This window comes from Sturnira hondurensis, unplaced genomic scaffold (genome assembly GCF_014824575.4).
Source record: "Sturnira hondurensis isolate 20B ecotype Veracruz unplaced genomic scaffold, ASM1482457v3 Scaffold0003166, whole genome shotgun sequence".
NCBI lineage: Eukaryota > Metazoa > Chordata > Mammalia > Chiroptera > Phyllostomidae > Sturnira > Sturnira hondurensis.
Window position 1 is genome coordinate 311,222 of NW_028075797.1, and position 26,580 is coordinate 337,801.

The window sequence follows — 26,580 nt, forward strand, 5'->3', positions numbered from 1 at the left end:
TCGGGCATTCCTTCCTCGTTCTTCCCTTGTGCTCAGTGTATGGGTTTAAACATAGAACATGATAGGGGATTTATCCAAGTAGCCGCTCCGCAGTCCCTGGCTGAGGAAGGAGTATCTCCTCTCCCTCTTCCCCAAGAATAGTCTCATGCTTTGTTTTAAGATGTGAAAGACTCTTTTTCTCAATAAGCATATTCACCACTTTTTGGAGAGGTAACTATAATTGCCAAAACATATACCAGGTTGGCCTTAGAAAAGCACAATGTTTACAGCCCTGCTTTGGGCCTTGGCTCCTCCTATGTTCCACCAACCTTCCTTGCTTGAAAGGTTATCTTCTCAGAGGGCTGGCTTGTATTCGGAGGCACAAGGTAGTAGATATCTACATCTGTTATCTTTGTGCTGAACATCCTTCCTGGAGACTCAGAATACCCCCAGGATCCAGTTTGTGGTGAACCTCCTTGATGGGGTCCCCCTCTTTTTAAAAAAAATACTTATTTTTATTTTTCAATTATAGTTGACATATAATATTAAATCCATTTCAGATGTATAGCATAGTAATTAGACATTTACCTACCTTACAAAGTACCCATATGACACCATAGAGTTATTACAATATTATTGACTATGCTCTATGCTGAACTTTCCATCCCCGTGACTATTTTTTTCAATTACAGTTTACATTCTATATTATTTTGTATTAGTTTCAGCTATACAACACAGTGGAACCACCCCCTCTTTTTTAAAAAAAGATTTTATTTATTTTTAGAGAGAGGGGAAGGGAGGGAGGAAAGAAGGGGAGAGAAACATTAATGTGTGGTTGCCTCTCGTGCGCCCCCTACTGGGGCCCTGGCTGACAATCCAGCATGTGCCCTGACTGGGAATCAAACCAGTTACCTTTTGGTTTGCAGGCCAGCACTCAATCCACTGAGCCACACCAGCCAGGGCTCTTTTTTTTTTTTTTTAATTTAATCTTTATTGTATTTGTTTCTGTTACCATTTAATCCCCTTATACCTCCCTGTCCTCCCCTCCTCTTCTTAAACCTTGCTTTATCCCACTAACATTCCGCTTCTAGGAGAGAGTCTGTCCTGAAGAAGTAAAGAAGGGGCTGGGTAAGAGAGAGGCACAGCTATCTCAGGAGCTATAGAAAGACAGCAGCAAACCTCCATTATGTTTCACTGCCCACATTTCAGAGAGAGAAAGATCTGCAGGGGTCTGCTCCCACTGCATTTTCTCCTTGCTTTGTCTGCAGCCCGGGGCAGCTAGTCAGGGTGTGGCCTTGCATCTCCTGAAGGAAGACTGTGCAGCACCAGCAGTGGGAATGTAACATTTGTGTGCTGCAGTAAGGGCTTCTCCCTTTATTCACATTGTACCTGACCATTTCCAGCTGTTTGTGTAGGGAGATTATTTTACGTGTGAAAAGCTGGCGAAGACAGCCTCACTGGTCTCAGCCTTACAAGAACAGATTGGTGAGGTAGGGAAGAGGCAACTGAAAATGTCTTCATCCTTCTGAGGAAGAGAAGGCCAAGCCCTGGGACCTTGGCTGAATTCCTTTCTGGGGCAATGACCTCCTGGCCCTTGTGTGGGAGTGGAGATTCCAGGGCATGTTTTTACACTCTTATATTGTATCTTGTATGAGAGGAGCAGAGGTACAGACTGAGGTCTAAGAGGAAAGTACAGTTAGTTGTGCTGGTTCCGAGATACGTGTTCTCTCTACTGTTCTCATCCACAGTGGGTGTGCTTTCCTGGAGCTGATGTCCCTGCTTCAGCTTTAGCCCAACATCATGGCTCTCGCCTTGTTCTAACAGTTAAGTCTTTCATTTAAGTCGCGCTGATTGGTGTAACTGCCTACTTACAAGTTCATTTTTTGACAGACACTGAGGCAAGCTGTTCAGGGGAAAGTGAGTAGAGAGCACATAATTAAGCCCATTGCTTTCAGTAATCTGGCTTTGACACCCCCTTCCCCTCCCACCCCCGGCACGGCACAGCACATCACATCACAGTGCCTCGTTTTTTAGGGGACTTATAAAACCGGGAGTGGCTGGTATTTGAGGAAAGGCAGGTTTGCTCAAACACAGGCTCTGGAAGACTTTCTTGGGGTCGCAGGGATGCTGTAGAGATGCCCCGGTTTCCCCCTGTGATGTCCTCAAGGTAGCGTGCTCTGTGCCATATGTGGGGAAGCGAGGTTCTCGGCCAGTAGATCAGAAGAGCAGGGACACTGGTATCCAGCTTAGAGCCCCTTCTAAACATAGTAAAAGAATTCAGCGGCCCTGTTTCGCCCTTCTCTTGTAAGAAGCTGAGACCAGTCTTCGAAGTGCTTCTGGATGTAGGGGGCTGTGGCAGCGCCCTCCAAACGCAGGTTGTCTCTGAGGAAATGGCTTCTCCCCGCCAGACCCCTTTTTAACTCTGAATGGCCGGCCCAGGGTGTTAGAAGGGTTGGACCAGGGAGGAAGGTTCCAGAGCTTGACTGCCCCTCCCTCACCCTGACAAGGGACTAGATTCTCCAATGTGAAACAGCCCAGTGCTCATCAGTGGGTCAGAGCGCCTGCCTGCGGAGCTTCCCTTTTGACTTTGGGCACCTTTTCTCCCAGGTTCCATCTCACTGATTGGGGAGGTGAAAGTTTTAGGGGATAGGACTAATAGCAACAAAAAAGATGCAAACAAAAGCACATGAAATACATTTTATCACGCCAGTAGAGGAGTTCTGTGGGCAACTGTACATAGAAGAGAGGAACCGACGCCATCCTTACTTTACCTCTGGTAGGGTCACCAGGTGGTCCAGTGTTCATTGTTTGGAAAGCAGTCAGCTGTGCTCTGAAAAGCTCCCGTTTTCTTCCTGGAGTTTGGGATGTTCTGGGAGCTGTCGGAGCCTTGGGCCTCAAGCTAGTCAGGTGTTAAACAGTGTTCCTGTTCTGGATTGCTCATTGAAGGCCTAGGCAATTGATATTTGCAAGCCACAAAGTGGGTGGGGTGCGCCTGAGCGTGTGATCTTGGTCTCTGCTGGATCCTGAAGAGGCTGGTACACAACAGAACAAAAACCATTCCCACCAAGCATTTTGATCCCAGTTAGAAATTCAAATGTCCTCCTCCTGCGTACCTCCTGTCTAGTTCTGATGTAAGTGATTAAGCTTTCTTGGGCACCATTTTGCTAGGGGTCTTTCAGGAAGGTGGTCCCTGCCTCATGATCCTTAAAAGAGGCTTTATTCATCAGAGGCAGAGTACTGGGAGCTGGGGTGGGAGAAGCACTTTTTGGAATTCTGGAAGAAACATATGTATATACATGTTAATGGGGGGAAGGGTGGGTTGGCAGGGGCCTGGAGGAGGTGGGAACAAAGACTGGGTATAGTAACAGGCAGTTGCCTCTGGAGTGTGGGAGGTCCCCAAATGCATTGTCTTCTGTATGGGTTTCTGTACACAGTAAACACTTACATGTTCTTCTATCGCTGTCTGCGAATGCTTTGGTGCGTGGAGCCGCCGTGCCCTCCCGTGGCATTAAAGTCAACAATGAGAACCTGGGTGCTGTGCCTTTCTTTTTTGGAGACTTACTCTCATCCCTCCTCGGCCCCTCACTTTGCTAGGAAATAGGTCTTCATTTCTCCTTAAAATGTGTTGTGTGTAGGGATCCCACACTTAACAAAACGGGCTCTTCCCTGAGATTAGCAGAGGAACTTCCACCCTGACTTGAAGTTAGAGGGGATGGGCCCGTGGACCCCCTTCTGTGGTTGCTCCAGCCTTGACTGTGTTCCAGGGAGGAGCATGCCTAGGCAGACAGTCTGCCCTCTTCTGTTGAGGGGGCTCTGGGGGAGGATGATGTCGCAGCTGCAGTCACTCGTACGGTGCACCACTGTGTCAGTAGCTCTGACAGAAACGCCTCCTGGTGGATGGCTGCTTTTTACTGCGGGGCAGATGAGGGGCTCTAACTGTATGTAAGCCTCAGTGGCTAAGACCCTTCCTTGAGGAAAATGGGTATCAGTTGCCCTTCCTCTGAAAGCAGAGTTTTGACACCTTCCTGGCTAGTGAGCGTCCTCATCAGGATGCCCCTTGGAGTCACGTCACAGATTCACCCAGAAAGTGAGCCCGTGAGCTCTGAAGTGCTGGGCAGCTGTGCCACCCTCCCACTGCTTCCCTGGTTATTCTAGTTTTTAAACAAAAACACTGTAGCATCTGTGCCATATGTATTCCCTGACCTAATTACTGTACAACACTCACATAGTAATAATACACTAATAATATCTTACAAATTGGCAACTGAAGCTCGTAGAGGTATAACTTCCCCAAGGGCATATAAGCAGTAAGTGGCAGAGCACAGAGCCCTTTTCTGAAATCCTCACGGGTGTTCACCAGCAGGGCCCTCCCTTCTGCCTGGCAGCTCACGGTCCCACCTCTGAGGCTCAGGGTTTCACCCTGCCTAACCTATAAAGATTTACAAAGCAAATACTCTAGAAGGAATACTAGGAAGATTTTCTTAGACGTGTGGTCTTAAGTAGCCTGGAGCATTGAGATAGATGAGGCCCCCAAGAGTGGAGGATGACCTAGCAGCTGGGTGGAGACTCCCTGGCTGGACACTGTGTGGTGGGATAATCTGAGACAGCCCAAGGGAATCCGACTCGTGCAGCCTACAGGACTAATCACACACATGTGCTGTGCAGCTTGACCTTGGGAGGTACACCCAGGGTCATGGCCCTTCTTCAGGGACCCCTGGTAGGTTGAGAGAATCATTGAGTGGGAGACCCTAGTTTAGCTCAGGGGACATTGGGTGCCTGACTTGGGGCTCATGGCCCTTGGACTCCAGGTCTCCGCTCTGCCTGTGTGTCCTTTGTCATCATTTTGCAGATGATGACCTTTTAGCTAGCTTTACACACTTGCATTTTGCTCTGTTTAACTTACAGCCTGTTCCTTTGGCTTTTACTTAACTTGCTGTCCTTTGACTCCTTACCATTTTGTTTCTCCCGTCATGTACTTTAGCTTTCTCTATTTTTTAAACATGATTTTTAACTTTTTCTTTCTTAAAGTCAGAGCTTATGCTTATTAGTTCCAGGTGTACAACATAGTGGCTAGACATTTATGTGCCTTGTGAGTGATCCCCAGGAAGTCTGGCACGCACCTGACACCATGCGTAGTCACGATGTCATTGACCATACTTCCCGAGCTGCATTTTACATCCCTGTGACTATTTGATAACTGACAGTAGGTATTTCTCAGTCCCTTCCACTTTTTCACCCACCCCTCCACCCCAACCCCTCCCATCTGGCAAGATGTACCCTGTATCTATGAGTTTGTTTCTGTTTTGTACCCTGTATCTATGAGTTTGTTTCTGTTTTGTTTGTTCATTTCATTTTTTTAGATTCCACATAAGTGAAATGCTATGGTATTTATCTTTCTTTGATTTATTTTACCAGACTTTATTTCTAACATAACTTCTAAGTGAAGTACATGTATACATAGCATGCCAGTGAAGGTAGCTCTTGTTTTGAGTAATTATGTGCTCCCCCCCCACCCTTCTCTAGTTATTTCTACAGTGATCTTATTAGCTGTGAACAATAGGTACATCATTTTTCCCTTTAGAGGAATATCTTCTAAAATCTAAATACAAGGAAAAACTGACAGGGCTATTATCCAACTTTTACCTTTCCCTCCAAAATGTCCTCTCACCCTCTACACAAAATTGCAGTCAATGCAGCCTTAGGAACAGGGCATTTCCATTTTGGGGCTGCTAGGGGCCGCTAGGGGCCGCTAGGGACTTCTCCCACGCACACCTGACATGATCAGAGATTTCACCTCCCCCAACCACCTAACAGTAAGAGGACTATTGTGTACCAGGAGGAACTCCAACACAGCTGCGAGGAAGACTTTGGATTGAACCATCTTGAGCCATCCAGAAGCACTTCACAAGAGGGCCCACAATCACGTTATGATGCACATTTTCTAGCCTTCTGGGATCTCAGTAGCAGCCTGATTTACACCTGTCAAGCCATGACCTTCAGAGAAGTCTAATGTATTACAGACCCTGATGTTTTCTTGTTTCATGGATTTCACCAGGTGACTTGGCTCCAGCATATCTTTGGAATAAATGTGCCCGTACTTCTTTCAGTTACTATTAAAATCAAGAAATAAAACCCCAACATACCACAAAACTTGGAGCTTGACGTCTGTTAGAAGAAACTTACAAGTTGGGTCAAATCTTACACCTTTGTTATTTTTGTAAAGGGAGCGGGATGGTGTCAGGAGTGGGCTTAAGTGTGTATCGACCTCTATACATGCCTTTATCAGTGTGTTTCTCAGCATTACATCCAATGGCCAGCTGCACCTTGGCTTGCTGTCTGCCCAGGGGCCCACTCCACGTGTGCATGTTGTGGGGGCTTGCTTTCCCTCCTCTCGCAACACCAGTTCCACCTCCTCCCTCTCTCCTGACTGCCCTGTCTTTGAAATGTCATAGCTGATTGGCCACTTGTGGTCATGTATCATTAGCATCTGGTAGCCTGCTGTGGCAGGGACACTGTGCCTCTTATTCTCAGGTGAGTACGTGCTTTCTGCACTGGGATCCCTGGCCTTCCATTTAAGCTTTCTCATCTGGCCTGCTAGGTTTCAGAGAGCATTTTTAACCCCTCTCTAAGCTCTGGATCCACCTCCACAGTGCAGCAGAGGGTGCCCACAGGACCCACTGAGCAGACAAGTTAGTTTCACCCTCCTCCACCCCAGGAGGGGGTAACTGAAATACTTTACCTGAAAACCGGGTTTACCTAACAAAAACATGAACTTCCCTGGTGGCTGACCACATCACTATTAGCTGAAATGAGGGTGGCATTATTCATTTAGCACTCCCATATCAAGAAAGAATGTATCTGCTTCCAGGCACATTCAGGGAATGTTTCACCCAACTGCCTAACATTATTCTTCAAAGTGCAGCTCTATTTGGAAACCCACTGGTCCAGAGAGACAGAACACTGAGGAGTCCCCTCTGTAGTCATCTGCAGGAATATTCCACCACTTCCCTTAGCTGGGCCTTTAGCCCAGAGGATACCTTGGGGTGGGATTTACCATGTGATTCTGAACCCTTGCCAGTGATTCCCTGTTGGGATGACTATCCTGATCCCTTTAGGGCAGCAGCACCCAAGGGTTAACCTGAATTTGTGAATTAAGGTTGGATGTGGAATTTCCAGGTAAGTCCCACCAAGGTATGACATGAGTGTCACTCAGGGGCAAGGCTTTCCAGGTTTCTGAGGCTTAGTGGTTCATGACCCTCTGCTTCCTCACTTGACAATTCTGTCGTTTTAGGAGGTGGGTTCCCCGATCCCTCACTAAGGAGCCAGCAATCCAATAGCTGCAAACCCTGCCCTGGTCTTACACCACCATGGCACCTTCAACACCTTGGTAGTGTCGCAAGGAGGCACCAGCACAGACAATGTCTGTCCCTTGTTCCTACAATCCATCTCCTTGATGCTGGTACTGGCCAAGGCCAACAACACTTGTGGATGTAAGAGCTGCAATATCAACAGATGCAAAGTCTAGAGGCAAACTGGAAGCTTGGTTCATACAGTGAAGGCTGGCTATGTGTTTCAAACATTTTGACTTCAGAAGATGCTTCATTACATATGCAAGAGCCCAAGAAGCCAGCAGAGGGATTCCTGCTTTGGTCGTAGCTGACAGAGAGAAGCCACTGCAAACTGCAGGTAGGACACAACGGCAGCAGAGGCCAGCCAAAACCCAGAGCTTCCCAAGGTGGATACAAAAAGTAATTGCATCCTCTTACAGTGGCTGAGTGGTGTGCCAGGAGAACAAACTGTACTCACGTGCTCCTGATCCTCCTTATTTTCATCTCACATGTGCCTTTACTTCCTCACCCATTCAAAATGGAAAAATAACATAGAGACCTCTTGGTACTTTATATCCAAGATATCAGTCTCTTGTGTCTCCTTCGGTGATCTTGCCTGACTTGTATTTAGAGTTATTTGTATTAGGAGGAAAAAACCAGCACGCTAATTTGAACAATTTATATCTTTAATATTAAGAACAATTATAATGGTACTGGAGTAATGATGAATTAACTAATAAAGAGTAGCGATAACTGTAAAGAATATAGGAGTAGCACATATAAGTAGCAGACACTACCCTTAGGGCTGAGATAGAGGATCCAGGAAAGAACACCCCGAGCTGACATTTGGAGAGGGCATGACAATGGCTGACTGAATGGCAGAAAAGTCATAGGGAGTGCTGTGCTGTCAGACCTTGCTGGAAAACTACCCTGAAGGGTGGGTGTGGGGGAAATCGTTCATGGGAGCTGTCTTGCCAGAGGCACTCCACTACAAAACCCAAGGGGAGAGCTGGGGAAAGCTGTTGACCTCTTTGTGCTGCTGACAAGCACGCACTGCAGGAGCTGGGTGCTGGAGAAGCTGTGAGCAAGTGCACCTGAACCACAAAGGAAAGTATCTTCCCTCTTGCAATGTCTCACCAGTGGTCTCTACTAACAGAGGTTTAATACTATGCTAATTGGCAAAGGAAACATTTTCAAAGGTCCCAACCCAATTTTTGCAGAGATGATGAAGTGGAGCTAAGAGACAATAACTGGCACATCATCTCTATGTTGATGACTCCCAAGTTATTATCCTTCCCAGCCTTCTTTCCTCTGCCTCAAATTATGCATCTAATGATCTGCTCAATACTGCTACTTAAATATCTGTTAGCTACCTCAAACTTAATACATCCAAATGGAATTCCTTATTTCCCCTCCACTCCCCAAATATCTTCATTTCATCTTCTCTGTCTCAAGAAATGTCACCACCATCCACCCAGTCAAGGAAAATGTGAGCATCATCTTTGACTCCCCTCCTTACCTCACCTACTACTTGCAATCCATCACCAAGTACTTAAATCCACCTTCAGGATGTATTTTGAAATCATTCACAAATTTACATGTTACATACTCAGTGACACCAATAGTAGTTATTTTTTGCTTATGTCTGTTTCCTTTCAAATAAGCTCCCTGAGCCCTGGCCAGGTGGCTCAGTTACTTGGAGTATCTTCCTGTACACCAAAAGGTTGCAGGTTCAATCCCTGGTCAGAGCACATACCTAGGTTGCAGGTGTGATCCTCAGTTGGGGCACATATGGGAAGCAATTGATGTTTTCCTTCCTTCCTCTTTCTCAAATCAATTAAACATATCCTCAGGTGAGGGTTTAAAAAAAACTCCCTGAGAGCAGATATTTTGTCTCAATTTACAACTTTATCCCAATGCTTAGAACAGCGCCTGGAAAAAAGGTGCTCATTCAAGGTCTGTCAAATGATTTTCTAGTATATAGACAGGAGACCTAGGGCATCTTAGTGTTACCATGCCCTGTGATTAGTCAGTGGAAAACTACAACTCATTTTGGGCAGGATAACTAATCGCCCCTCATGAATGGAAGTTTGGGTCACTCCACCAGAAAAAGAGATTAAATATGGAGAGTAAGTATGATTTACAGAGATGCAGATGGGTGTCAAGTTGGTACAGGATATAGTTGTGATGGTTAATTTTTTTTTGAAGATTTTATTTATTTTTAGAGCAAGGGGAAGGGAGGGAGAAAGGGAGAGAAACATCGATGCTTGAGAGAAACATAGATCGGTTGCCTCTCACACCCTCCCACCCAGGGACCTGGCTTGCAACCCAGACATGTACCCTGATTGGGAATCAAACCAGTGACCTGTAGGTTTGCAGGATGATACCCAATCCACTGAGCCACACCAGTCAAGTCTGTGAAAGTCTGTGATGGATAATTTCATGTTTCAACTTGGATGGGCCATGGTGCTCAGATACTTGGTCAAATGCTATTCTGGATGTTTTCTGTAACAGTATTTTTACATGAGATTTACTTTCTTCTTTTTTTAAATATTTTATTTATTTATCTTCAGAGGGGAAGGGAAGGAGAGAGGAAGAGAAACATCAATGTATGGTTGCTTCTCGTGCATCCCCTGCTGGGAACTGGCCCCTTCCAGGAACTGGCCTGCAACCCAGGCATGTGCCCTGACTGGGAATTGAACCATGATCGTCTGGTTCGCAGGCCCATGCTCAATCCACTGAGCTACACCAGGCAGGGTGAGATTTACTTTCAATCAGTGGCCTTTGAGTAAAGCAGATTACCTGCAATAATGTGAGTGGAATTTATCCAATCAGATGCTGCTTGGAATAATGGCTCAATATTATATAAAGTTAAAATTCCTGTCTTAGGCACACATCACAATTTTAAACTATAGTAATGTGTTATAACCCACTGAATAAAATAAGAATACATGAATTCGTTTTGACACAAGTAATTATAAAAACAGGTAGAAAAGAAAATTCTTAATTCGAGTAAAATCGCAGCTAAGAAATACAAAAGGAATGACAGGATTAGAAAATATCCATTGTCCAGCAACCCTAATGACTGACTTAGTTAAGAATCATCAATGGGTTTTAAAGCTAATTTATCAAATTTTAAAGAAAAACAGGATATTTACATAGTCTCAAAGTATTTCTGTACAAACCACCAATAAATTACAAAGGTAAAAATAGTAACTTTAAAGTGGAGATCTACCTGAAAGACTCAAACTTAATCATGTAACCAAAGTCGACATTAGCCAAATGGGACACACCAATGTCATGGACACCACCTATCTTGCCCTGAGAAGGACACAACATTATTTCTGTGATTTTTTTGATTTGGTCGAAAATTAATAACCTGGGTCTAATCATGAAAAAACATCAGACAAACCAAGGTAACCGCTAAATATACAGAAAAATGAAAGAAGATAATCAAAATGGTAGGCCACAGAAATACAACTGAATACCAAAAAATTCAGTAATAGGTAAATTGAGCAACAAAAACATATAAGGCACATAGGAAACAAGTAGCAAAATGGCAGAAATAAGGAATTATTAATTTTATTATAAATTACTTCCAATTAAAAGCCAGATATTGGCAGAATGCATTTTCTAAAAAGTTCCATCGATAGACTGTCTATAAGAGATTCACTTTAGATACAAAGACACAAAGGAGTTGAAAGAGGATGAAAAAATCCATGCAAACACCAAAGGACAGCTGAGGTGGCTATATTACTAGACAGGACAGATTTTATATAAAATGGTTATGAGACAAGAAGGACATTAAATACTGAAAAGAAAGGAATCCAAAGATGATATTACAATTATAAGTATATATACACATACAAGAGAGCCATAAGGGACAGAATCAAGGGAGAAATTGATAGTTCTATGATAATAGTTGGAGACTTTACTATCCTACTTCCAATAACGAGAACAACCAGAGATAAGATTAATAAAGAGAGTACTTGAGCAACCCCATAATCCAATTAGACCTAACAAATGTGTAGAATGCTTCACCCAACAATAATGGAGTATACATTCTTCTCAAGTGTACAGAGAACACTGTCCAGGCTACAACATCTGTTAGGCCACAAAACAAGTCTTAAATTTCAAAAGACTGAAATCAAAATCTAATCACAATGGAATGAAACTAGAAATCAGTTACACAAGAAAAATTCACAAAAATGTGAAGACTAAAAAATACTCTGTTAAATGACCAAAGGTCAAAGAAGAAATCACATGGGACGCTAAAATACTTTGAGAAATATGAAAATAAAAACAATATACAAAACCTATGGAATGCAGTAAAGCAGTACATTAAAAAAGATCTCAAATAAAAAATATCCTCACCCTGGCTGGTGTAGCTCAGTGGATTGAGCACAGGCCTGCGAAGCAAAGGATCTAGGTTCAATTCCCAGTCAGGGCACATGCCTGGGTTGCAGGCCAGTTCCCAGTGGGGGACACATGAGAGGCAACCACACATTGATATTTCTCTCCCTGTCTCCTTCCCTTCTCTTCTAAAGATAAATAAATAAAATCTTAAAAAAATATCCTGAATCGATAACCTCACTATATACCATAAAGGAATTAGAAAACTAAACCAAAGCTAGTTGAAGGAAATAAAGATTAGAGAGGAGATATATGAAATGAGAATAGGAAAACAAGAGAATATAGAAAATCATCAAAACTAAAACTTAGTTCTTTAAAAGGTCAGCAAAATTGACAGCCCTGGCTGGTGTGACTCAGTGGATTGAGTGCCAGCCTGCGCAATCCAAGGGACACAGGTTCCATCCCCAGTTGGGGCATGTGCGGGCCAGGTTCCCAGTAGGGGGAGCACAAGAGGCAACCACACATTGATGTTTCCCCCTCTCCCTTCCCATTTTTCTAAAAACAAATAAATAAAAACCTTTAAAAAATAAATAAAAGGACAGTAAAACTGACAAATCTTTAGCTAGACTGAGAAGGGGAGGGGCAGAGGTTGGGGCCTTTGTTCCCTGCTCTAACTTTCCTGCCTCAGAACGAGAATAGAATCATTTCCTCATGCCTCAACCTACTTGATTTTAGTAATTTAGCAGCTTGACTATAGTTCTCAACAAACTAGGAACAGAGGAAAACTACCTCATAAGAAAGACGCATATGAAAAACCCACAGCTGACATTATTCTCGATGGTGAAAGACTGAAAGGTTTTCTACTAAAATCAGGAACGAGAAAAGGTTGCCCATTTTTGCCAAGTCTATTCAACACAGTAGTGGAAGTCCTAGCCAGAGCAACTAGGCAAGAAAAAAAAGGCATCCAAATTAGGAATAAAATTATCTGTGTTCAAAGAATATCTTCTATATAGAAAACCCTTAGGATTCTACACCCTTGAAATAAACTGTTAGAATTAATAAATGCAGGAAAATAGCAAGACACAAAGCAACACACAAAAATCAGTTGCATTTCTATACACCAACAACAAACAATCTGAAAATGAAATTAAAAAGTTCTATTTACAATAGCATCAAAAAGAATAAAATACTTAGGAATTAACTTAAGGCGAGCCATTTGTACACTGAAAACTACCGAACATTTCTTACAGAAGTAAAAGAAATGGAAAGACCTGCATTTACAGAACCTGCATTTGCTGTAGAGTTTTGGGAGTTCTTTATATATTCTGGATAACCATCCCGTAGCAGATAGGTGATTTGCAAATTCTTTGCTCTATTCTGTGAGTTGCCTTTTTATTCTGTTGTGGCCTTCAAGGCACAAAAGCTTTTAATCTTGGTAAGTCCAAAGTGTCTGGTTTTTTTTTTCTTTTATTACCTGTGCCTCTGCTGTCATATCTAAGCAATTATTGCCAAATAATTTCTTGTGTTTTCTTCTAAATTTTATCGCTCACATTTAGGTCTTTGATCTATTTTCTTTGTACATGGTGTTAGACAAGGGACAAACTTCATTCTTTGCAGGTAAATCTTACATTATATGTATTTTACAACAATAAAAAAGTAAATTAACTTTAAAAAATTTCATACCCTTTTATGATGAGAATATCCCATAAACTAAGAATAGCAGGGAACTTCCTCAACATGATAAAGTTTATATATAAAAAGCCCACAGGTAACATCATACTCAATGGTTAAAGACAGTTTTTTTCACAAGACCAGGAACAAGACAAAGATGTCTACTTTTACCACTTCAATTTATGTTTTCATTTTTGTTGGGTAGATTCATCATATCTAACCTTTCTATGAAATCTCTTTTAACCAGCCCCTTGGCTTTCTCTCTCTTAGCTTCCATATTACTCCTTTTTTAGCTTTCTTTTTGATTTTTTTTAACTTTAACAAGACTTACTGGTTTTTCTTGATTCCCTCTGCCCCAGCTTTGGAAGGGCTCTCTGCACTTGTCTGGCATTGTTTCCAGCCTGCTGTGGCTTTTAAGTCCCTTTTCTTGTTTCTTCGGCTTTTAGCCCCCTGAAAAACCCCAATGCACAGCCCCTTCTTGTTTCTTCTTGTTCACCCAGCAGTGGTGGCTTTTTGGTGCTAGAGAGGGAGAGGTGTACTCAATCCCCAGCTCTCTGCTCGTCTTCTCGAAGACCTCATAGTTGGTCTTAAGGTTTTTGGTCCTCTTTTCCCTCTGGTCAAGGCTCATCACCAGATAGTGTTTATAAAGAACACATGCAGAAATTTCAAAAGGACAAAACCCAAATGCTAACTATCTGCCCTCTTTTATCATCACTTTGATGAGTCTCTTGTGACTCTGAGCCATCCTTCTCTTCTAGTTGCAGAGGAGACACCTTTATAGATGGAGATTTCCTCTATAAGTATGTATTTCTCTTATAAAAGGATAACTTCTAGTTTGTTTTCAGAGCATCCGAAACTTATGCCAAAGAGGCGTATTTTGGGGTGATATATCCTGCTACCCTCCAGTGTTTAGGGCAAATTTGAGTAACTGGTCAATCTCCAATTTGCAAATAATGATCAAGGTTGGTCAAAATGGGGGGCATGGGTGGGCAAGAGCCTTTATTGTGGTTTCCATGGAAGGAAGGGGTGAGGCAGGATAGACAGGTTTAGGATTGGCTACTCAAAATAATGCCAGCAAGCTCTGGAGCAGAGGGGTTGTCCCAGTTGTCTGGTACCTGCTCCTGGGGTGGCTGGTGTCCTGGGTTATGAGCACCCAAGAAAGGACTGGCTGTGGGTGTGAGCTCTGGGCTCCTTGGTTTGCATTTGAAAGCATGCTGGGTGGCAAGTTGTCTACTATTACTAGGAATTGGTAATGCTAGGGGTGGTGCAGTCTCTCCAGAGTCAGCAAGACCCCAGATGTCAAAGCACCAGAATACCAGCATTTAGCAAAGCTGGGATTCCAACTCAGGACTATCTCCAAGACAAGGTCCTTTCTTCCTTTCTTCCCTTCTTCCTTTACTTTCTTCTTTCTTTCCTTACTTGGTTTCTTCTTTCTTTTTCCTATTGTGACTGCACTTTATTCCATATATAGCATCCAGGTAAGAAATAAAAGGAAGAAATAAAATGGAGTAAAATCAAGTAGGTTGAGGCATGAGTAAATGATTCTGTTCTTATTTTAACTGAGGCAGTCAAGTTAGAACAGGGAACAAAGGCCTCAAGCTCTACCTCTCCCCTTCTCTATCTTAGCTCGAACATCACAGACACAACCTTCACGGACCACTTGCTCCCCTGCTTTATCCTCCTCAGTTTCTTGTAATTGAGGGGGGACCCCCCAGCAAATTGGTATCTACAGAGAAGGGACAAGGATGAAGGGCATAGGCAGTCACCCCACCACCATCAGAAACAGGACTGCCCTATCTTCTCTCAACCACATTTAATAAAAACCTTCCACCCATACCCTATCACCCAGCATATCTCATTCTCCAAGGTTGCCTGCTCTTACTTCTCAGGTGCATACTATGGCTTCAATAAATTTACTGTGCTTTGATAAATCTTTCTGTCACACTCATGTTCTTGAATTCCTTCCTGTTCTGTGACAAGAACCTGGGTCAGTGGAGGCCTCCCTTTGTTGCAGAAAAGAACCCGTGGTGGGGGCCCAAGTACTGTTACTGAAATAAGCCCCCTGCCCCAAGGTCTCTCTGTCACTGTGGGTTCTTTGCCTACTGCCATGTGTTAGGAATTATGGCTCTCAATGCCAGAGTTTGGTGAAAAGGAAAGGAACTATTTATTCAAAGTTAAACAGGTTTTGAGTAATGGCAAAACGTCACTGTTAAAAATCCCAAAGTTCCTTTAAAACACACACACACACACACACAGAGTCCTGCCTTCCCCTTTTGTCCAACCAGGCCAGTCAAGGGTATCCTTTCTCAAAAAAGAAATAGAAGTCTGTAGCTCGGCTAGACTCCCGGTTCCTCCCAGTAATCTGTGCTTGGTGGCAGGTCTCCCGCCATCTCCAGCACCATCAGCTATGTTGCCACGACCTCTAGTTCTTAATCCAAAGCCACATGGCACCTCCTCATAGCCCAGTAGCAAGAGTCCTTTCACCCCTTTTCTTCCAGCATGGTCTCCCATTGTCTTCTCATTGTCCTGCATTGTCTCTCCTGCCTTCTTTCAAATTGCTGAGAGAGAGCTCTGCATGGTTGCTACATCTTGCTTTCCTGTGTCCTAAGCCACATGGTCAAGGGGGTATACTCTCTTGTGCCCAAAACCCTGTGGTTAAGATCCAGTATGGCTGCTGCGCCTGGGTTTAAATCCCAGCCTGGAACCTCCTCTCCAACCCCACTTCCGAATCCTCCCACGACTGGCTATACCAGCTAGCACTCATTTTCAGCCTTTACGGGCTGCCAAAGTAAGTCCGGGCAGGCATGGCCCTGTGGCATGGAGCCAAACCATCTCCAAGCTCTCATGAAGGCACTGTAACCAGGCAGTTTACAATGTAACCACTGTAAACTGCCTCCCAGTTTTGTCAGGGGTCAAAGTTATGTATACCTTTTGGTTTTATTCAGGCTGGAAGACTAGTCTGCTATTATTGATATAGAAAATAACCATTTTTGCATAGTAGTTATAAATCTGGCCTGTAATTACTGATATGCAAAATAACTCTCAATGGCTCTGCTCCATGTGTCCCATCCCCCAGCCAGACTTGTGGGGGTGGGGATATTCTATATTCTTGGACATCTCAAGTTCTGGACCCTGTTACAAATCCCCTCTTTGGGGGGAGGCCTGGTGTACCCCATTACACTTTAGCTTCCCTGGGTACCCCCTGGCATCATAACTAACCTGGGAACTTAAACTTTTGAGCTTCCCAGTTAATGCCTGGACATACAATAAACCTTTAGATAAGTCAGGTAACCTCTGATTACCCCCTGGACTAAGGAAAGAATGTTCATGTATCCCTACTACCTGACATCCATTACCCAGACCACCAGTCACCTAGAGGATTTCCATCTCAGATCGATCCAAATGCTAAGAATGCAGGACTGATTTTTCTCAACATACCTTTTTGTCCTAAGAACTCTTAGGTTTTTTCTTCTGCAAAACACTTTGGGTATTGCCTCATTGTGTATCCCATTTGCAAACCCTAAGACCCTTGAGTGAGTCTGTCTAACCAAAGGCTCCAGATTCTTTTTGAATTTGTTTGATACAGGGTACAGAGGCAGCTGCTGTTTCCAACTTTCCAAAAGTAAAAACCACAGGCCCAATATAATGTCATTTGTCCTAAAAGCCCATGATACCAAACTAGATTTAATGCCTGCTTGATGTAATTGCACTTATCAACCTCTCCCAGAAACAATTATCCGGTCTGAAATTTTCTGGTCCAGCGCCAGTAAGGTAATTTGTCACACGGGCTCTCCCCATCCCTTATAGAGAGAGAATCCTAATGATAAAAACTCTTCCCAGTCTCCTCCCCCAAAGAAAAGATGTCCAGCCCCCCAAATAATCCTTCGTTTTCTTTTGTTAATAGCACCCTTGTTCTATCCACCTTTTGCTATAAAATCCTTCCGTTTTATACAACCCCTCGGAGCACCTTTCTAGTTGCTAGCTAGATAGGATGCTGCTCTATCCATGAACTACTTAATAAAGCCAATTAGATATCCAAATTTGACTCGTTCGAACTTTGTTTTTTAATACAACGTTCCTAAAATAGGAACTACAAGAACTAGATTGCATTTATGACTCGGCCATTACTTATTTTAACTGTTGGTCTCACGTATGCTCAGATATTTAAAAAAGGCTTCTAGATCATCCAATCTCTTCAAGGTCCCTTAATTTGATCACTTTTAAAAGCCTAAGATCCCTGAAGGATGGAATTCTTCATACCCCATGGGATTGCACCATCTTCTGGGCTAAATACTCGTCTCCCGAGCCTTTAGAGCTTCGCGCCTCCCATCCTGTTACTTCAGCGACCGAGGAGCGGGCAGTCGTCCTCACGCTATTACGAATGGGATCCCAGAAGCAAGGAGAGAGGAACGGAGAGAGAAACGCCGGCCTCTCCGCCGGCTCCCGAACGCTCCAAGTCTGCGTTCCAAGCCGCCGCCTTCACGTTGTCCTTCGGCGTTGCCGGTGCTATCTGTCTTTCCCGCTTCGGCTGAGCCTCGCCCCACCCAGTGCAGATTCCAGAGGAACTAGCAAGGGTAACTTCCCACGGAGAGTACAGGGCCCCGGAAGTGACGTTTTGCGTGCGTGACGTGAGCTCACGGCGCCGGGGGCGGGGCTTGAGAGAGGGTGGGCCGGTGTGAGGGCGGGCTGTGGACTGGAAGAGCCCGGACTAACTCGAACGACGCGGGGAGAGCGGCGGTCTCGACGCCGGTGATTCCGCGGACGAGGTATGGAACTGACTGAGGGGACTGAAGACAGCGCTGCTCTTGGCTCCTGGCAGTGGGCAGTGCCGACCGGGCGGGGGCTGCTGGGTCATTTGTCCGTGCTGTCCGCCCGTCCGGGCCATTTCGCTTCGGAGCCCGTAGTTCTCCGTCCTACCCCGGGCCCGACAGCGCGGCCCTGGCCGGTCCCCTTAATCCTCTTAGTGCTCAGTCTGCCGGCGTCAGGCTCTTGTCGCCAAGTTGTCCATGGCCCAACCCAACTCCGACAGATGGACGCTTATCATTTCCTGGCCGCCTCCTGCCACCGGTCATCCGCTCGCAGGATGGCTTCCCCGTGGCCGGCTCCCTCCTTACTTTCCAGTCCGCGTAGTCAGAAGGGGCACCTGTGGTGGCGGCGGGTTGGGTCGTGCCCTGGGGCCCTCGGGCATTCGTTTGGATGAAAGCTCGGACCCACTTCGCAGTCTGGCGTTGGCAGGGAGCCGGCACTTCACGAGCCCGTGTCGTTCTTGGGAAGGGATACATACCTCTTGAAGGTGCGGGGGTGGTGATTTTTGTGGCGGGGAGACTTGAAGACTGGTCCTAACTTTCGTGCCGTGGTTGAGGACACGCAGTTAGCAGAAGTCCCTGCTTCCAAACCGTCTCGGAGGAGAGCAGAGGTGATTCCCTTTACGGAAGTTTAGTAGGGAGGGAGGGAGGGACAGAGCCACTTTAGAGAGTAGGTCATAGACAGCCGGTGATGTCTCAGCGCTGGTGACCAAGCGCGGTGGTTGGGAAGTGTCCGCGGGCGCTGGTGGGCTCTGTTGTCCTTGAGATTAGACGTGAAAACTTGCCAGTGCGAGTTTACAGCTTCACCTGGGGAGTTTGCTCTCTTTTTCTTTGAGTTGTTTTGGTTTTTGACAAGAAAAATAGCTGTACTTTTTTCTTGTACCTCAGAACTGCTTAAAGTCTATTAATTAAAGGGGTTGTGTCAAGAAAGTTTGCCAAAGGTGAAACTTTGATTTGATTATATTGTTAGTCCATTTAATAAATAACGTTAACTTTTAAGAGTTACTAGTTCTTATGCAGAGTATTAAGAAATGTTCAGCATTTGAATTTTTACTAACTTTCGAAGCAATCATGTTTCTTCTCTCGAAGTTAGCCAATTTAGAAGGGAGGGGGAAAGAGGGGAAGGAAGGGACACTGGAAAGGAAGTGGGGAGAGACAGACAGACAGACTGCAAAAGTAGTTTGAATACAAGGTGGTAAATAGTGTGAGCTAAGTTAGAGCACCTTAAAGTGGCCCCCCTCACCCGGAGAGACTGCAGGGTGTGAGGGTGAAGAAAGGTATCCGGGAATACCTTTCAGGGAGTTTCGGGAAGAATGAGTAACATTCAGACTAACAAAGTGGGGTGGAAATTGTAGGGGAATGTGGGGGTGGGGCAACTGGTGGAGAAGAGACTAATAGCTACTTGGAAGTGGTTTTGAAAGTGAGAAAGTGCAGGGCAGAGGGTGGTGACAGATAGGGGCAGAGATTCTGGAACTTGGCCTTTTATCTGATGATGACAGAACCAGGGAAGGGTTTTAGGGACGGTTATTGTGTAGTTAAGAAGGAAGAATTCCTGTTTAAGCTTCTGTAAACAAGAATTCTATCCTGCTTTTACCTCTTTGCATTCTACATTCAAGTTGGGCATTCACAGATGTGAGAGTACCTGTTGACTTGATTTCTGATGTTATGTTCAGTGGGGAAAATTCGATCAGTACTTAACTTACTTTAGAATCTACATACTGAAGAACTAAGATCCTGTTTGGTTTATTGTGTCAGTCTCTGGCTAGAGACATAGAATTTCAGTCATGACAGTGTGAGTCTGATTTTTGGCACATGTGTTTTTATTGGTTGCAGGGTAAACATCTAATTTTAGGGATGACCCATCCCTAAAATGTAGGCAATACCTGCATAATGTAACACCTGTCTGTTCTGTGACTCAGAACAGAAATGCCGTCAATGGCTTCTTACCCCCTAAATAAAGTTATCACACTAAAAACAAGTTTCACAATAGAGGCTAAACATTTTGAAAGTCTTATTAAATGCTCATTTCTTTCATAAAGCATTGTAGAAATATTGTCTTGTTTCATATGTATTTCACATATACAATAAGCTAGACTATTACTGAATAAATACTTAGGAATAAAACTTAATAATATGTTACTCATATTTTATCTGTTTGATATTTGGGTGAGGCTAACATGCTTTCAGGAAAGGCTGTGCATTTATGGTGCTGCTTTCAGATTAACCAGTGAGATTCCTGCTTGTGACAAAGTTGCTGTCTGGTCAGAAAGTGTACTTTTTATCGTGTAGTGAACATTTTTTTCATGTTTCTGTTAGCTGAAGAACTGTAATTATACTCAATTAATTAGATATATATGAAGTTAAAAGTCAGAAGCTTTGACCCAAATGACAAGTGTAAGTTCATGAATGAGTAAGTTTTTATACACTAAGAGAGTCCTAAGCTGTTTATTTTCCTTATGTGACAGCAAGGAGATTGCTGACATGTCTGAAGCGGGCGTGTAGGAAGAGCCTTTAGGGCCCTAAATTCTGTGCTGCCTCACGTTCAGGATCGGTTGGCAGCATTCTCAATGCTCAGCATGGGGCAGGTCAGAAGGAGTTGTCCAAAAATCTTATGAATCATTTTTGAAACAAGTCTAGTCAGTTGACATTCAAAATAATCAATTATAAATACATTTATGGTGATTTGTTCTGTATTTTAAATAAAGGGGTTTAGGGGATTTTTACACAGGGATATATTTATAATATCCCGTGTGCCCCAAAGTTAAAAATACACACATATAATTAAAGTGTTTTATTTTTATATTTCCTCTGTTGTTAGAATTTGCTAATTTTAGGTATAATATTTGCTAAAGGATTTTCTTTTGAAGCACAAAAATGATGCCTTTAGGAATTGAACTTATAAAATGTTTATTAATGGAAGAAAATATTTTATTGTGCTATAATGTTTTTTTTAAGTGGAACATATGATTTACTTATAGCTTGTTCCAGAAAGAATTCATAATGACCTACAAAGATACATGCAGCATATTGTTGGTGATGTGCAGAAATAAGGGGTGGCTACTTCAGGATGGAGGGAGAAAACTTAAGATGGAAACAGGAAAAAGCTCTGTACACAAAGTACGTGGACTGAAGTCATAAGTATTTGTTAGAGGATCACAGATTTGACTCTGCTTTTTAGTAAGTTCAGAGAGAGACAAAAGTCGGTTTACAGTTGCGAGTATGCAAAACGCAGAGTTTATTGTATTATTATCTGCTAATGATTGTATTATTTTCCATATGAACAACTGTAAACCTGTTTTTGCCCCACCATGTATAATCAGTTATGGTTCAGCGACCATAAGAGAAAAAACCAATTTCTTCCTTAGGATTCCCAAAGACTCCTTGTATTGAGAAACTCCTTAAGGAAATAGGCCATGCATTTCAAAGGACTGTGTTGTCTTTTACTTTGTTTTTTAGTAAAATTCTTCATTGTTTTCTTGTGTAGGTTGATGATATAACATCAACACGTAATTCATTAAAGGCAGTCCCTTCCAGTGCTGGCAAAATAATGTGATCTAAATGCTTAGAACTCTAGACTGATTTACTGGTAATTTAAGGACCTGTTTTAGATGATCTAGATAAGTAGATTGGGATTGCATGTTCTTCCGGTTACCTTCCATAAATATCTTGTTTTTCAGTGGAGCTTTTGTTAAGAATTTATCATCAGTGGGGTTTGAGTTTGTGCTTCCTAACAAATTTTTTCAGTATATCTACTTTTTATATTGTTGGTTAATATAAAAAGCCATATTTTTTCAGCAGGCATGCTTACCAAGTTGGCGGGGGTGGGGGGTGATGTGAAGATGGAGGAATCTGACAAGGACAAATATTTAAATTAAATGAAAGTCCCTTAACCTCCACACAGAGAGGGACTGAGGGGAATGCTAAACTGCAGACCTAAGATTCACTTCTGGAAGTATGTTTGAGGTGTTAGCTTAGCACAGACAGCATTTGCTTGAAAAGTCCAGGCACATAATTTATTTTTAAGAAAGTAACAACTCTAGCCTGGCAGCTCAGTTGATTAGAGCGTCGCCTGGGATACGCCAATGTTGTGGGTTTCATCCTGGGTCAGGGCACATGTAAGAGTCATCCAATGAATACATAAATAAGTGGAACAACAAATCCATCTCTCTCTTACTCACACACATGCTCAAAAAATCTATTTAAAAAAAAGGAAGGAAACAGATCTGTTTTTCTTAGACTGAATGTCCAGTAAATTAAATTAATATATCTGTATTTTGCCTAGGCTAAAAAGTTGCCCTTTTCAGTAATAGTAGTTCAGATTTATCAAGTGCTGCTGTGGGCTAGGCACTGTGCTAATAATAAGCTCTTTACATGCATTATTCTGTCATCTCTCTTCTTCTCTTAAAAGAAAAATAAAAACAAATGTCATTCATAGCAGTAACTTGTTTTAGGTCATATAGAAGCTGATAGAGATTTGAACTCAGGTAGTCTGACCAACTCAGTATCTATACCTAACTTTATACTCCCTGAGGTGAATTGTGCCTTCAGGATGGGACTTGACCCATACAGTTAATAGAATGAAACACATTGGCAAGTATCAGAACCCACTATTACAGAAGGGCCTTGAATGGTTACAAATCTTACCATCCAGAAGATGGTCTAGGAGCTACAAGTTCAGGGCGTTTGGCCATGGTATGTAAAACTGGAGGAAAAAATACATATTCTAGGCATCCATCAAGACTAGAAAAGTGGGAATGTTATTTTACGTATTTGGGCCTAAAATGCATATATTTTTTTCTTTCCATTTGTCATAAATTTGTCTCATGAGATTAGGAAGTCCACAATGGTATTTATAGTGTGCGGTTCTGGAAAAAGAGGTTTGTATTTACATGTCCCAGTAAAAATTTAGCTGGTGATCTCACTGCTATGATGTGGGATGAATTTGGGTTATACTCTTTAAAATTTTATTTATTTATTTATTTTTAGACAGAGGGGAAGGGAGGGAGAAAGAGAGAGAACCATCAGTGTGTGGTTTCCTCTCCCACAACCCCCTCTGGAGACCTGGCCCAAAACCCAAGCATGTGCCCTAGACTGAGAATTGAACTGGTGATCCTTTGGTTCGAAGGCTGGCACTCAATCCACTGAGCCACACCAGCCAGGGTGGTTATACTTTTGTAGTGATATTGCTGGGTATTTGTGTCTCATTCTGTGTTTTATCGGGAATTTTATTTCATTAGAGTTGTACAGATAAGTAAACCATTATTTGTTGTGAGTTTTCCTATGAGACTATTTCAGGTAATTCCAGACAATTTTATTGTGAAGTATTAGAGTTTCTGTGGAGAGTAGAGAACACTCTTATTCATCTTTAATTGGTAAACAATGGGTAGAACTGTCCTTGACTAAATATAGTTATGCAACACGGTGGCTCCTAATTGCATTTCCATACAGCTTTTGACATTGTTTTTTAAATGTGTTCCTGAAAAGTGAGCTGGGTTAGTGACTAAAGTTTTGAGTAGGATATTATAAGAATGTACAAATTAAAAATTGTGAAAACAAAATAAAAACTGTTGGTTGATGACATAAAATGTCTAAAGCCCATTATAATTAGTGTCTCAGGAAGTAATAGGTTTGGTTTCTATTTAGCAGATTAAATTATTTTTATTTGTATAAATTTATTAGCCATTGCAGTTGGGATTGTAGTGCAGTTAGTGTGTAGATTCTGTTTGTGTAGGGTTTCGAATGTTACGTAGTCGTGAATGGACACATCTTAAATATTGTCTCTGAGAAATAATCAGGTGGCAGTGTTTTCATACCTCTGTGCTAACTGCCGATGCTTCCGCAGAACGTCATTGTATGTTATCTGCTCCAGGAAATAGAATGGCTGATGCTAGAGACTATACTGAAATTTAGTACTTAAGTCCTCTGAATATTGGCTGTATTAAGTAAACACAGCCTTCTCTCAAGGGCCTACTTCTGTTCTTGTACATGTTTGGGAACAAATTACAGATAGAAGTTTTTGGTTCCCCATAAGAAGGCTGTTTTCCTTAAAGGATTTTTGCCTTTTCAGTACTTTGGTCTGTTAACTGAACAAATGAATCACATATATTTATGTAAAGAATCCCAACTTTTTTCTTATTTATATAAAAATAAAATAGTGCTTGCGAAATAAGTTAATTCTATTGAATTTTACAGTTCTTAGATTTATAAAAATAAAATAGTGCTTGCGAAATAAGTTAATTCTATTGAATTTTACAGTTCTTAGATTCTGACTGAAAAACTGAGCAGGCAATTGGATTTTCTACTGCTACCTTTATTGGGCCCTCAAGAGTGTATAAAGGACAAAAGTGAAAGAAACCTGTCTATGCAGGTACTTTGTCAGTCTTCTGAATAAACCGTTCAGTACATTTAGAAAGCATCTGTTGAGTACTCACTCTGTTCCTGGCACTGTGCTTGTGGCTATGAACATGGAGTGGACACAGAAGCAAGTATTTATGAGAAGTAATCACAGGGCATTATTTTCATACCCATGTGCTAACTGCTGTAAGTAGAATGTAAGTATTTTAATAGCTGCATTTATAAAATGCTTTAAGAGTCAGAGAGAGAGAATTATTCTGTCAGTGGGAAAGGGGAATTAGATGTTATTTGAACAAGCTGGGATTTGAAGGTGGACAAACAGAAGGGTATTCTATATTCTAGGCTTATTCATAAATTAGCCAACTGTGTAGGTAATTTATTATCCAAAGCAGGTTGCTTTGGAGAATCAAAGGGGTTTCAGGGCGTAGGCTTATGGCAGGACTGTTCTTACTAACTGGGATGTTTGGTTACCCTATGGGTAAAGAGCAGGTGGCTGTGAATCCACAGTTATTTTTGAGCTTGTGGAAAACTCATGTAGAGTTTACAGCAATTCTTATTAGACGATTTATTATATTATACTGTGGTAATCTGTTACTGGGATGCTGTAACAGATTATCACAGTCTGGGAGGTTTAAAACAGCAGAAGTGTATTCTTTCACAGTGCTGGAGGCTACAGGTCTGAAATCAAGGTGTCAGCAGAGCTGTGCTCTCTCTGAAGCCTCTAGGGGAGGTGATTGCTGCCATCCTTGGAGTTCCTTGGCTTGCAGCTGCATCACACACCCTCTGTGTGAGTCTCTCTTGGGGCCTTGTCCCAGGCAATCCCAGTCATTGGATTTAGCCCACTCCCTGCCCCCCCCAAATTCATTATGACCTCATTTTAAATCATTATATCTTCAATGTGATCCTGTTTCCAAATCAGGTCACATTCACAGTATTGGGGTGCAGTCTATCCTTTGGGAGGGACACAGTTGAGCCTACAATAGATGGGATGGTTTTAGCAGCTTTTGAAAGTTTCTGCAGTTTAATTGGATTCAAGTTTTGTCTCAAGGAACTTCTCAAAGGCTTAAAACATGATATAAATATTTATTTGAGCTTTCTAACAAATCTGAGTAAGTACATTTCCAGCCCAGGCTATTGCTTTTTCTCCCCCACCCCCGTCTCAGAGACGTGTATCACTTTGCCCAGCCACAGCAACTGGCTAAGGGTGAAATGAAATAGCTGCAGCTAAAAACTAAGGTGTAACTTTGAAAAAAAACAACTTTAATTGTTGAAGCCACTTTCCATATTGCAGTTTTTGTTATTTTAAGTGGAGTTACGAGATAATTTTTGGTCGGTTACTTATCAGGTAAGTCCATGAATTTATCAGATCAATCCAGCAATGGGCAGTACTTTTGTGGGAGAGTGGAGTGTGGTTGAAGTAGGCTTCAGCAGCCAGGTTACTTTGCATGTAATTTTGAGTTATTAGCCTGGAGACTGGCATGTCAGATTAGAGTTATGATTTTATTCAACTTGAAGCGAGTATGAGTTAGTACAGTAGAAGGTTGTTGTCTGGAACTCATTCCTTAAGAATGCTGCTCTGCTGGCTCTGCTCATTCCGGCAGCATAAACTCTGCATTCTATGCCAGGGGTCTGATTATCATTTGCAATTGTTTGGGCAGCCTAGTGTTTGGATACTTTGTTTTGTTATATTTAACATTGGAACTCTGCCGTTGATTCTCTGTGTGACATTCGCATTCATTTTGGAAGCAGTGTATTAAATGATATGAAAGTTGGTGAAACTCGGGTACGGATTCTAAACACCAAGTCTTTGATTCAGACTGTGGGGTTTTCATAACATAGAGTCAAGGACCAATAGATAATATAAAAAGAAAAAGAAGATGATGTAAAAAAATGGCCAATAAATATCTATAAAGATGGTTAACCTTTTTAAGGAAATGCACATTAAAACAAGAAGGGATTTTATTATTTATTTATTACTTTTTCCCTTTAGATTGGCAAACTTTAAAGGTTAGTAGTGCAGTGTTTATGAGTTTGTGGGAAAGTAGATTCATACACTGTATGTGGGAATGTAAGTGGGTACAATCTTTTTG

At 42.5% G+C, this 26,580-nt stretch overlaps 1 protein-coding gene across 9 annotated transcripts in view; it reads left to right on the forward strand.

Annotated features, from left to right (window-relative positions):
• Positions 1-26,580, forward strand: part of LOC118984013 (BTB/POZ domain-containing protein KCTD7) — a 97,595-nt gene that overhangs the window by 7,619 nt on the left and 63,396 nt on the right. Inside the window, exons 5-6 of one of the 9 annotated variants that reach the window (XR_005065848.1) lie at positions 1,071-1,997; positions 4,043-4,053. The exons of 4 other annotated variants lie outside the window; for them this stretch is intronic. Coding sequence is in view for 3 of the 5 variants with exons in the window: in XM_037041722.1 (XP_036897617.1) it covers positions 7,271-7,316 (46 nt within the window). In the remaining 2 variants the exon portion in view is untranslated. Of the gene's footprint in view, positions 1-1,070; positions 3,511-4,042; positions 4,054-5,815; positions 6,130-7,270; positions 9,007-18,003; positions 18,098-26,580 lie in introns of those variants that run through there. 4 more of the 9 variants (XM_037041723.1, XM_037041724.1, XM_037041722.1 and 1 more) reach the window with 4 other exon arrangements.